This window comes from Nymphaea colorata, chromosome 6 (genome assembly GCF_008831285.2).
Source record: "Nymphaea colorata isolate Beijing-Zhang1983 chromosome 6, ASM883128v2, whole genome shotgun sequence".
NCBI lineage: Eukaryota > Viridiplantae > Streptophyta > Magnoliopsida > Nymphaeales > Nymphaeaceae > Nymphaea > Nymphaea colorata.
The window spans coordinates 7,568,416-7,580,854 of record NC_045143.1 but is presented as its reverse complement, the minus strand read 5'-3'; the positions used below and the strand labels follow the sequence as shown (position 1 = coordinate 7,580,854).

Genomic DNA, 12,439 nt, shown 5'->3' with positions numbered 1-12,439 from the left:
ATTGATTGTCCTACAGTTTGATCACATCTACAGAGAATCGTAATGTGTCAATAATTTTATCATATCTGCGAAGAAGCTGAGCATGTCCATGAACCGTTCGATGCCATGCAATAAGCATTAAACGTGGCTTTTAAAATACTGCCACTGCAATATCTCCTGTATTAGCTATATATATATATATATATTTTCAGGTTTGCTTTATCTATAATTTCAAGAAAGATCACCTTCTATATATTTTTTTTAAGAAAAGATCACACTTTTCCTAATAACTGTAGCCTCAACTAAACTCTGTTAACCTGACAAACAAAAACTGTCGGCTAGAACAACACGAACGTGATTTAGTGAAAGAAAGACAAAAACTGATGGCTAGAACAATAAGCATAAGATTTAGTGAAAGAAGACAAACAAAAACTGCCAGCTGAAGCAACAAGAATGGGATTCATTGTAATTAGAAGTTTTTTCTTAAAGTTTCATGTTTCTCGAGACAATCAATGTCCACTTTGAGCTTTTATGATACCCTCATGTCCTGACAAGGTTCAAGGAATGATGTGTTATAGACTAGAGATGACTAAAATTCTCTTAATGGTTAAATGGAAGACTCTACTTTTATAAGATCAGTGAAACCTTTAAAAGATTTTCTCATACAAAACCACCAAAACGATCTTCGAAAAAAACATGGGACATGCCTATGTCAGCAGCATAACATGGAAAGCCACCTCCCCCACAAAGGGGCAATGTTTTAGAACTTGAAAACAGCAAAAGTGCCTATAAGAAAGAAGGTCGGAAAGAATTTTTTATAAAATAACAGAAATACCAAAAACGCCCTCAACGCCAAAAGCAGTGGGGCTGTTATTTGATAGTTTTAATGGAAACGTGGTTTTTGTAATTAAGTTTGTGTTGGATCTGAGGTTGCATTAAAAGACATGTTTTGGGAGATGTCAGTTTAAACTCAGTAACATGGATTTCAAATCATGCTACATGTTAAAAAACCATGGATGTGAGATCGAATTGAAAGCGGGATGGTGGGGAGGGGAGGGGGCGAGTGTTTGTTGTCCAATTTTAAAACTATGGATTTGAGATCTCAGACCACCGTGGATCACAACTTGAAAAAATAACAAAAATGGACTTTTCTTTTAAAATTATAAGCAAAAGATAATTTCAAAAATAAAAGATTTCCCAAAAAACCATTCAAGGCACACATTTGGAGCGTCAGTGCTATATTTTTTCCAGGGTTCTAAATAAGACCTCATTTTTCTTCCAGCAGCTAACCAAATTTAAATTGTGTTATGTTTTGATAGGAGAAAGTTCGTGATTTCCGACATTAGACTTTTAATTTGATTCTTCCCCACCACCCCCAGCACGTATTTAAAATTATGATCAAAATATAGTCCCTAACTGAAAAATTTGTAAACCATAGAAAGATTGAATGTGTCATAGCCTGCTGGCTACCTTACCTGCAGTCTCTACGCTCCACTTGGAAAGCTGAAAAAAATAGCTGATATAGCCTAACTGGTTAGGTTAGGATGCATTAAGTAGCATGTCTTGAGTTTGATTTTCATAAACATGATGTCTTGCATTAAAAACAGAATGCATTTACAGTTCAGTTTCTATGAGCATTATATGAGTAAAAAATGAGGTGAAAAAGCTATGCTAGTTGATATGCGTTTGGAACTAAACAATGCAGCTCAAATCTTAAGGTTGCTTTTGATAGTTTCGGACCTCGGATTCATCCGTAGCTGCATAATAAAAAGATATGTTTTGGAAGATCCTTAAACTGAGGATTTTAATAGCATGAATTTGAAATCTATACTATATGTTTAAAGCCATGAATTTAAAGTCTAAAGAAGGAAAAGAGAGGGCCCAATCTTAAATGTATGAATCTCAAAATGTATGAATCTCAACTTATAAGGATAAGATGACCGCTGATCTCAAATTCACGATCAGAACTCAATCTGACAGCCAGGAAATGGGGAGACTTTTCAGATCGGTTGATTGGTCGGCGTTGAATCGCTAATAAGAGTAGAGTGATGAATGCATCGATATCATGGATCGGACCCATGTCCATATCAGCAGCACACTCGGACCCTTGCTGGGTGGCGGCCGCGTCTCTGCCTTAAGTCGCCTTTCGCCCACCGTTCTCTCCTCCCTCCGGAGAGACGGGAACAAGAGGCGCTCCGTACCAGATCGCCGTCGCCTGTCCTGAGCCATGTACAGAAGCGCGGCCTCTCGACTCAGGGCTCTGAAGGTGAGGGTCCCCTTTCGCGATCACCTGCTTTCTCTGCATTCTCTCCTTCCTACATCTCCGGAGGCGTTCCCGTCGGAACTGTAGCCGTCCGGAACCGTGTCGTTAGGGCATACGTTCTTTTCGTAAATGGAGGAGGGTTGGGGGTTCCCAATTGGATCGGTGAAGCCCCTCCATTTAATCGCTTCTTAAATTGATGAAGCCTGCATCTCGTCTTTCATTTTTCCCGTGTTTTCCTCTTCGTTTCCCATTCGGAGTCCTCGTGCATAGCCTAGTTGTGATTTCATTTCTTGCTTTTGTCGAGGGAGCTGCATTTCCACGATCTCTCTCTAGGTTATTAGTCAGATTAGAACCGGCAGTTGCCGTTGCGGCACTTATGGAGTTCTGGGTAACTTTTGTGTGCTTATGATGCTAGAATTATGAGGATGATGTTTGGGTTTGTAATATTAGAAACAGAATAACTAGCTCAGTGTGGTGAGAACTGTAGCCTTGAGTTTACAAATTCAGTTCAATGGAGCACAGAGAATCGAAGATTTCTTTACATTTGGTGGACATACTGTCGTTCAGTTATTGCATTAATTGGGATTTGTGAAAAGGCAGGTAATCATTTGATCAATTCGTTTTCGTAGAAATATTTGTGTTCTCCTTTATTTAATAGAAAGAAGGATGTGAAATGGGGATTTTTGAAGGGAATGCTGTGAGCTAAAGGTTGCTTAGTTTCAATTTAGGCCCAGAAGGTTATTTATGTGTAAAACTGAAAGTGAAACAGCTGATGGGTACGATATGGTAAGATACGCGATTTCCTTTTTATATTCAATATGCATGACTTAGAACATGGAGCTTCTTTAAGGAAACTCATGGAGTTATTTACCTTTTTAATGGTTATTTGAGAAATTGAGACATTGAGGCCTTCTTAATTTTTACACTTTATTAGTTGATCTTGCTGGTCATACCATCATAGAGTACTTAGTTAAGCCGTCAAGTCTCAACCATATTCTTTTTTCCATGCTGTAGTAAGCATGACGTGGCGGAGAAGTTAGGCTTCATGAAGTATGGGGTGGTGAACTAGAGGAAAAATGGCCCCGTATTTCAAGTTCGAATGGTCTGACAAATTTTGATGTTTTTGATTTACCATGATGTCTGGTTTATCTCACATGACCTTGCAAAGCCTTATAGCTGGGACCAGTTACCATGATGGGTAGCCCCAAAATTTGAAAGCTGGAGGCTGGGCACGAATGGAATGCTTTTTCAACAAGTTCCTCCATTTTTTGGTTGTTTTATTCTGATGATTTTTCTTTCTACTTATTATTAATTTCTTTAATTTTTCTTCAGCTCTTTCTATTAATAGAGCTGGAAACAGCTACTATATGGTTTAGTCTAAATGTAACAAGAGTTGATCTGATTTTGTCATGTGACAGGCAGTAATGGCCTGATGATTGATCCTTTACAATATCTTTATTGGACAAAAAGCAGCCCATGTTTTATGAAAATACAATCTGAGGCAAAGCCTAGAGTGAGTATCATAGATGGGGACATCCAGTTAGGTAAAACTGACCAATTGTTATTCTGTTTCGAGATACCAAAGAACAAGATAGTTAACGATAAATAGGTTCTAAGTTCTAACGGGTTACCTGAAAAGTGTAATTAGGCTGTATCATCAGACGTTCACAATTATATTTTGTGTCTTGTTAATAGATATACATGCCAATTAACAGTGGAATCCCATCCTAGTCAAATCTCCCTTGTAAGAGGCAATACATTCTGAAGTTCCTTTGTCTCCCTCCTTTTTATATAACTGGACATGTTGAGCAGAATTATTCAGTGTCAAAGTTTTTTCCTTGTAGCTTTGTCTTTCTTTTCCTTCTTCAAGTCAACCGCTTCTATGATTATACACACTACTGTGAGCAACCTTGATGTTTAAAAGGTTGTTTTCTTCTCATGTAATGGGCTGCACATCCAACGTGTTTTCTACTTATGGACTGTTTAATTTTATGTCTTTCTCGCCCCTCTAAACATCTCTAGTGCATTTTAAACTCAATTGGTTTTGATTATTCTTAGTTCTAGAAACTCTTGGTTTCTGTTTCCTAAGCCACATGGCACATAAAAAATAGGGCCTTGCCTTTGTTTTTGAGAAAGCTGTGCAAGGTATCTGATCATTTTTTCTATGTTTCATAGATTTCCTTCTTTCATTTCTGTTTATTTTTTATTTTATTTCACTAGAAACTTAGTTCATTTTTTGCTGGAAAATGAATTTTCTTAAACTTCTTTCCAAACATTTCCTGATTCTTTACAAATCTCTGGCTTTTTATTATGCTTGTTGTTCCATATCATTTAAAAGTTAACACTTTGCTATGAGGTATGCTATATGTCTCTAGATCCAACATCTTATCATAAGAGACACTGAGTTTGCATTGGTTAAATGTCACTGTTATCATTATTGAATCTTACTGCAATGGTGGATATATAATCTTCTCTTTGTCTTTTCCAGAGCCATACTAGTGGTCCAGGATCTTTTGGCACACCTGCAGCTAGATATGCTACTACCAGCATAGCAAATAAGTCCTCATCTGGGGGACTTTTTAGTTGGCTTACTGGGGAACGGTCCAATTCTCTTCCTCCTCTTGATGTCCCTCTTGCTGGTGTTACGCTTCCCCCTCCTTTGCCAGATTATGTAGAACCAGGAAAGACAAAGATAACCACTCTTGCAAATGGTGTTAAAATTGCCTCCGAGACATCCACGGTATGATTTGTATGAAATTGGTTAAATCTTTTGATCTTTCTCCAGTTTGGCTGATGCTGTTGTCCTTGCTGTAATCTGTTGTTTCACTGAGAAGAATCCTGCAGCCTCCATTGGTTTATATGTTGACTGTGGTTCTGTCTATGAAACACCTGTTTCATTTGGGGCTTCACACCTACTAGAGAGGATGGCTTTCAAAAGCACGACCAACCGCAGCCACCTACGTACTGTTCGAGAGGTTGAGGCTATAGGTGGCAGTGTTATGGCTTCAGCTTCACGAGAGCAGATGGCATATTGTTATGATGCTTTGAAAACATATGTGCCTGAGATGGTGGAATTGCTAATTGATAGTGTCAGAAATCCTGTGTTCCTTGACTGGGAGGTTAATGAACAGGTAGATATCCTGAATATGATCTTGTTGAACCATATGTGTAACTTCCATCAGCCGTTGAAGTAATTTGGTATTTTATCTCACACTGCAGTTGCAGAAGGTTAAGGCAGAGATTGCAGAAATCTCTAAGAATCCACAGGGTTTGCTGTTGGAGGCAATTCACTCAGCTGGCTATTCTGGTGCTTTGGCAAACCCTCTGTTGGCACCTGAGTCTGCAATAAACAGCTTGGACAGTTCGATCTTAGAAGAATTTGTTTCTGTAAGCTGCTTCATTATTTTAATCACTGTAGTTTCCTTTTGCTGCTATGCTTTCTTATATGATTGTCCTTAAATCATGGATTGATATCTAGTATATTGGAAATTAGAAAAATTATACTGCTCCACGGATGGTGTTGGCAGCATCTGGTGTGGAGCACCAGGAGTTGCTTGCAGTTGCAGAACCTCTTTTGTCAGACTTGCCAAATGTTCCTCCACCTGAGGCTCCAAAGTCGGTGTATGTTGGAGGTGATTTTCGTTGCCAGGCAGATTCTGCGGTATGAGTAATCTATTTAGATGATTGGTATAAAAAAATTTCATGTTCTGTGACCTAGTTTATATATTCTGAATGCAATGTGTATCCCAGAACACCCATGTTGCTCTTGCTTTTGAAGTTCCTGGTGGCTGGCATAAGGAGAAGGATGCCATCACACTAACAGTGCTCCAGGTGTAGTGTCATGTGCTTGCCATTTCAAGATCTTTCTGTATGTTTAAAACTTTTAGTGGTCATGTTACTGCCTTCTTGCATCATATTATGAGGATTAATGAGTTCAAACTTCAAAGTGTTAATGAGTTTGTTGTCATTCATGTAGATGCTTATGGGAGGTGGTGGTTCTTTCTCTGCTGGAGGTCCTGGGAAGGGGATGTACTCTCGTCTTTGTAAGTTCCATTTTTTGCATCCTTTAATATTTTTTGTTTTTAATACCTACTGGAGAAATGGGTGGCTGAATTACCATAAGCATGCGTTGGTTCTTTTTCCATTAGTTTTTTCATATAAAATGATTATCTCATTTTATGTGCCGCCTACAGATCTACGGATCTTGAATGAGTTCCAGCAAATTCAGTCATTTTCTGCATTCAACAGCATTTACAATCACACTGGTATTTTTGGTATTCATGCAACCACGGTAAGTGATTTGGCTCATGACAATTGCTTTGAATATGTGAATAAAGTCTCCAACATGCCGTCTCTGTTTGTTATGATCATGGTTCATTTATGGTCATTTAAGAATTTATTTTGGTGACCTACTGAAGAATGTCTTTTCATTTTCTTCTGATGTTTCTCATAATCTCTTGTTTTTCTTTTCCTTTTATTTTATTTCACTACAATAGTATTATAGTACATTTATTGTATTTCCAGTAATTGCTAATGTTTCAAATATTATCTCATCAGCATTCTTAGTTGTGGTTCCATGAGAAAGTTGGGAAAAAAATTCTATGGAATGATGATGTTTGCCTTTATGCATCAAACTCTTACATGAGGGCAACTTCATCCTAAATATGCTTCTCAAAAAGGAGTTTCATCCTTGGTAGCGTTTTTGAGTTCTAGACAGCATAGGTGTGAGACACATCATTGCATATTCTGTTCAGCTTGTTCAGAAGTTGCAAGAAGAATTCGTCCATAATTGCTTAAGCGGCGGGTGCATTGATATGATGAATGAGCCAAAAATGAGAAGACATTGTCACAAGATGCCCCAGTGTGTGTAATTGCCTACACAACACCAGGCCCTGTCAGACCATATATAGATCAGAAATAATTTAGCTAGAACAGATTAGTTAATAATTATTAAACAATCATTCATTGGCAAATAATATTAGCAATCAAGATCCAAAAGCAGTTAAACAGATAAAGATTAGTTACAAAGTAAATATGTATAATGTACTAGAGGCACAAAAAGGTTCTAATGCATGAATAGTAATTGCGAAGTGTCATTCATTTGCCACAAAAGAAGGCACAATGTTGAAAATTCCAGCAGATCTCATTTGAGAAAAAGTTTAACAGTGAATTGTTAAACATTGCTGGAGAAAGCTCATGTTTAGGTAACCTTAATCTCTTCAAGAAACCCCAAACTATATAACAGTACAAGTATTTATAACCATATAATTTATTAACTTATATAAGCTGTTAAATAAACATTTATACGCAGAGCAACTGACATATATATATACACACCCAATGCGATATATATATATATATATATATATATATACACATCCAGTTGTGTGAAGCAGGCTAGCATCATCTACAACTAGGAGCAGAACAAATTAAAGAAAAGTGAGTGCTCCATATTGATTATGTTGATCAGAAATCAAACTTATGGGTTTTATGCAAGTCAGACCAAGCACAGGTATGCAACAATATCAAATGTTAGACAGAAAGCTTTCAGTGATTTCCAGCTTATGCTTGACCAAATTAAACATATAAAACAATAAAAACAAAGTGAAAGGAGTGCCCAGAAGGAAGAGGTGGTCGGGGGGAGACAGGTCGTTAGGTAGACAGAGCACAAGAGAGTGAGAGAGAAGAGGTCATCGATGAAGTGAAGCTGACCTAAGACAACATGGCCTACCACACAGAGCATCTGAGAGTGGTGGTTGTGAAGAGAGAGAGACAGAAAGAGAGGTTGTCGAGTAGAGAGCATCAAAGGGAGATGTAGGAGGTCGCCAGTGGTGGGAAGGTGGTAAGTGCTACCTGAGATAACACATTTTGTTGTTGACCTGAGTGCCACAGAGAGAGAGAGAGAGCAAGGTGGTCACATCGATGTGAAGCACTAGAGACCTGAGACATCACATTCTACTAGAGAGAAGTGATCATGGTTCTATCGGAGAGGGGGGAGCTGATTTTCAGTCACCAATGGCTGGGTGATCTTTAAGCAGATCGGAGGCAACAACTGATGGGCTGAAATTCTCAAAAAGGGGTTCTATCAAATTCCAATCAAGTTTTTTTTTTTAATATATAGTGAGATAATTTTAGACTTGTCAGAGTTTGGTTGCACCCAACTCGCCCTTACTGCAAGTTGGTATGCACCAAAAAATGTGGACAAGAAGTGCACTGATCGCAGTGGACACCTGTTGACTGTCTCCACAGCCATGCCCATGCAATGTGGGTGCTTTCACTGTTTTAAAGCACTTCAGGTTACTTATAGGTGATTATACAGGAAGGTTCATAATGCTTCAAAGAAGTTCAGTGTATTCATGAATTTCAAGACCATTTTGTAAATGGTATTTTATCTTTGTCCTTTCTAGGTTCTACTGCTTTTGCTTCTGTCTAACCATATACTGTTCTCTTTTTGTCAAAGAAATGGTTCTTGATTCTTATATGCATGTCTCTGAGTTATGATGATGTAGCCCAAGCTTTATCTGGTATTAATGTTCTTTCTGAAGAAAATACCAAATAAAATTGCCTGAATATTTTCTGAACAGTTTGCCTTTCTCTTGTTTGAGAGGAATGCATGTAGCCTTTATTGTGTCTTTCTGATGCTAATGTTGACCATTTAGTTTTATGCTCATGCTGATACTGCAAAGCCTAAGGTTGTGAAGTTGCTGCTCACTGTGATTCTGTTTGTGTAGAAATTATAAATGCACTGTTTTGTTTTCTACAATAGATTTGTGAAAGCATCTGGCTTTCTTTCTCTTCCAAGCGATTTGTATTTGCTTGATTTCTAGGAGTTTTTATATTTCCAGTCTGATTTGTTTTTAACCTGTGTCTCTTATTAGACTTCGGACTTTGTATCGAAGGCCGTTGATTTAGCTGCAAGAGAGCTGTTATCAATAGCAACCCCTGGAGAAGGTTTGTTAGATTTCTCATGGAACTGTTAATTTCAGGCGTAGTCATTATAATTATTTCTGCTATGTTTTTTCTTCTTTTATAGTTGATCAGAAGCAGCTTGATCGGGCCAAAACTTCCACAAAGTCTGCAGTTTTGATGAACCTCGAATCAAGGGTATATATTGTACTAATAGAACTCCTTGGTACATGCTAATTAAGATGCACTTACATTTAGATATGTACCTTGCTTTATAGGTGGTGGCTGCTGAAGATATAGGTCGTCAGATCTTGACTTATGGGGAAAGGTGAGATGCTTGTTCTATCTTCCTTTTGACATGTTTATTGTCTTCTTACTGCCCCGTTTGTTTTGGTATTGACTATTTTTGGCATGCTTAAGTTATGCAGCCATATTTTATTTCTAGAACATCTTTCAAAGTGTCTGATTGCGAGCCTTTACTGTTTGAAGTTACTTTGAACAAATAGAGAATCTACAAGAATGGCTACTGAGATTTTCTATCGGATGTCATATGCATGTATAAATCCTTGTGGCCTTTGTTTGCGTTCCATGTGAAATTATTCTAGGTAATCATGAAAGTCACACTTTGCTTAGGGCCTTTAGACAGTGGGAACTGATCATCGCACAAATGAAAATTCTGATGTGCTGGCTTGACTTTGGACTATGGACACTTCACTGCAAGAATGAGCTCGTGTGCACAGAGCATCCTTCTTTGTTGCTTGCTTAACTTTTTGTGGAAATTTTTTAGTCTTACTCCCTATGTCACATAGGTACGGGTGCCGGTGCGGGTACGGGTACTGAGCATTTTCAAAAAACTTGGGTGCGGGGGTACGGCCGTATATATATATAAACAATAAGAAATACTTAGAAAATATGTATCAAAATAAAGAATATACATCAACATAAACAAATAAATAACATAGAAAATATATATCAATGGCTCTTGCAGCAGTGTGTTTAAGAAACCTATGAAAAACTTTAAACATATGGACAACCAAGCAGCCCTTTAGTCAAATATGAACATCAATCGAATTTTCACATCCAAAGAATAGAATAAAAAGTAAGGTGGAAAAAATTAAATCAAAGAAAAATTAAACAGTTTGGATCTATAGGTACCCAAGTGTCAAAGTACCCATTTTGGGTACGAGTACGGCGACACGAGTACGTGGACCTTAGTGAAGTACCCATGTGACTTAGCTTACTCTCCATTTTAAAATTCCTCATCAACTCGGATCATGTTCACTCAGGTACTGGGTTTATTGAGCCATCAAATGTGTGTTTGTGTTCTCTTATTTTCCTTTTTCCATTGATAATTGAGTTATCAAATGTTAAGTTAGGGAAATTACATATTTACTAATAAAAACTTGATGACCCTGTAGAAGTTTCTGATGTTACTATCATGGGTTTGTTGCAGGAAACCTGTAGGGCATTTCCTGGAGACTGTTGATGCAGTAACTCTCAAAGATATATCCACACTTGCTGAGAAAATCATCTCGTCTCCCTTGACAATGGCTTCATGGGGAGATGGTAATTCCTGAACTAGAAACATTTCTTTGTTTTTTTGTGCATAACAATTTGTTCATTACTGCATTTTGATTGGGTGAACTTGTTTTGCAGTCATCAACGTCCCTAAATATGACTCAGTAAGCAGCAAATTCCGGGCTTAGTAAAATGTAGGACTTGATTTTGGTGGTAATGCAACTTCTGGAGGCCTGTAATTCTATTTCCTTTGTCCTCGGCATCTACTGCTGGTAAAATAAGTTACGGTACGTTATGAAAGCATGTAAGTCCCTTTTTGGATCAATAAATTGGTGATCCATCATTTTTTTCTTTAAAATTTGTAACCCTCGCGGAAGTGACTGCACTTGCACTGCATTTTTGTGCAACTATTTGGTTCCTTATTCAGATTCATATGAACCATGTGGTTTCTGAGTTTGAATACTGATATTTTGTCATCTTGATCTTGGAGAAGAAACCCAAGTGTTCAACTTGTCTCTTTTATTCATGTCTGTCTTGTAACAATTTGATCGTGATGGACATAAAAATTTGAAGAGGTGTCGAGGGGGTGTCAATGTCACTGGAGAAAATAATACTTGGCGACAGCCACTTTGTGCGCCTTATTGACCAAATATTATTCAGCTAAAGTTCACGGACATCATTTTCTTAATAAAAGAACATGTCCAATGCATTGAACGGTTAATGAAACGATTTATAAAATGCAATTTGTTTATCAATAGTGCGACTAGACTTGAGTAATTGACAGCTCCTAGACAACCTGCTCTCTAAAATCTGGGACTAATCCAGGCACCTCAAATAACTGGCCCGAACTTGCCTTTATCACTAATTATTTAAGTTGATGCAGATTTATGCACAAAATTTTGATATATATATATATATATATATATATATATATATATATATATATATATCTTTGTTACATTCATGTTTTTGTTTTGAGATTTGATTGCTAAAATAATGTACCCGTTGCTTTTTTTTATAAGGAATATCCCAAATGACTTAGTTAATTGAGATACCTTCTCTTAATTCAATTTGTATGACCACAAAAGAGAACAGAGAGATAGAGAGTGGGAAAGTGGTGTATAGGACCAATAAGCATTTTAATTTGAGTTTACGGTAACAATGCGTACTACTGAGTAATTTTATTAAAAGGTTCGAATTTTTTTTTTAAGACATGGCTATTCAAATATTAGCAATTTTTTCTTATCTTTTCTAAAAAGAGATAGAAATGTAGACTTTTGAATGAGACCATATATGAGTTCACAATTGTCAATTGTAGAGCCATATATGAAAGCTCCATTACGGTGATCATTATTGCCTGTCTCAATTAGAACATCATGTGCTTCATCATCGACATTGGACTCAATGACCATGAATATACATGCTCGACTATAAGCTAAGATAAGATATTGGATAGATTTTAGGCAGCTTCCTGAAATACACATAAAAAGAAGAACCAATTCTGAAATATAAGGTTGACTAGACAAAAAAGAATGATATTTCTTTCAGGTAAGCGTAAGGTTAACAACCTACTTTACAAGAGGCTCAAAGACCCTTTCATTCTCCCAACTCTCAGGTCATAGTTTGCATGAGATTTGAGTAGGGAACAATATACTTGTCAGCTTGAATGCTACAATCTTACCTTTTACGTGTAAAAAAGTCTTACCCATGATAATCAACTGACGATGTCGATTATTTATTTTTGACTAACTTTTATTGAGGTCACCATGCCCA

At 37.2% G+C, this 12,439-nt stretch overlaps 1 protein-coding gene across 1 annotated transcript; it reads left to right on the top strand.

The window, feature by feature from the left end:
• The first annotated feature begins 2,069 nt into the window (after window positions 1–2,069).
• LOC116256352 (mitochondrial-processing peptidase subunit alpha-like) lies at window positions 2,070–11,192 on the top strand. Its single transcript, XM_031632705.2, has 13 exons — window positions 2,070–2,245; window positions 4,731–4,982; window positions 5,077–5,373; window positions 5,462–5,629; window positions 5,736–5,903; window positions 5,993–6,073; window positions 6,219–6,285; window positions 6,436–6,533; window positions 9,121–9,193; window positions 9,276–9,346; window positions 9,427–9,476; window positions 10,602–10,714; window positions 10,805–11,192. The coding sequence occupies exons 1-13, from the start codon at window positions 2,207–2,209 to the stop codon at window positions 10,852–10,854; spliced, it is 1,527 nt and encodes a 508-aa protein (XP_031488565.1). The 5' UTR covers window positions 2,070–2,206; the 3' UTR covers window positions 10,855–11,192.
• Window positions 11,193–12,439: the final 1,247 nt, after the last annotated feature.

Bases quoted from the DNA above. Each gene is read 5' to 3' on its own strand.
- LOC116256352 (XM_031632705.2), top strand. From the start codon at position 2,207: ATGTACAGAAGCGCGGCCTCTCGACTCAGGGCTCTGAAG. The intron at 6,286-6,435 runs GTAAGTTCCATT...TGCCGCCTACAG, and splicing joins GGGGATGTACTCTCGTCTTT to ATCTACGGATCTTGAATGAG. The intron at 9,194-9,275 runs GTTTGTTAGATT...CTTCTTTTATAG, and splicing joins AATAGCAACCCCTGGAGAAG to TTGATCAGAAGCAGCTTGAT.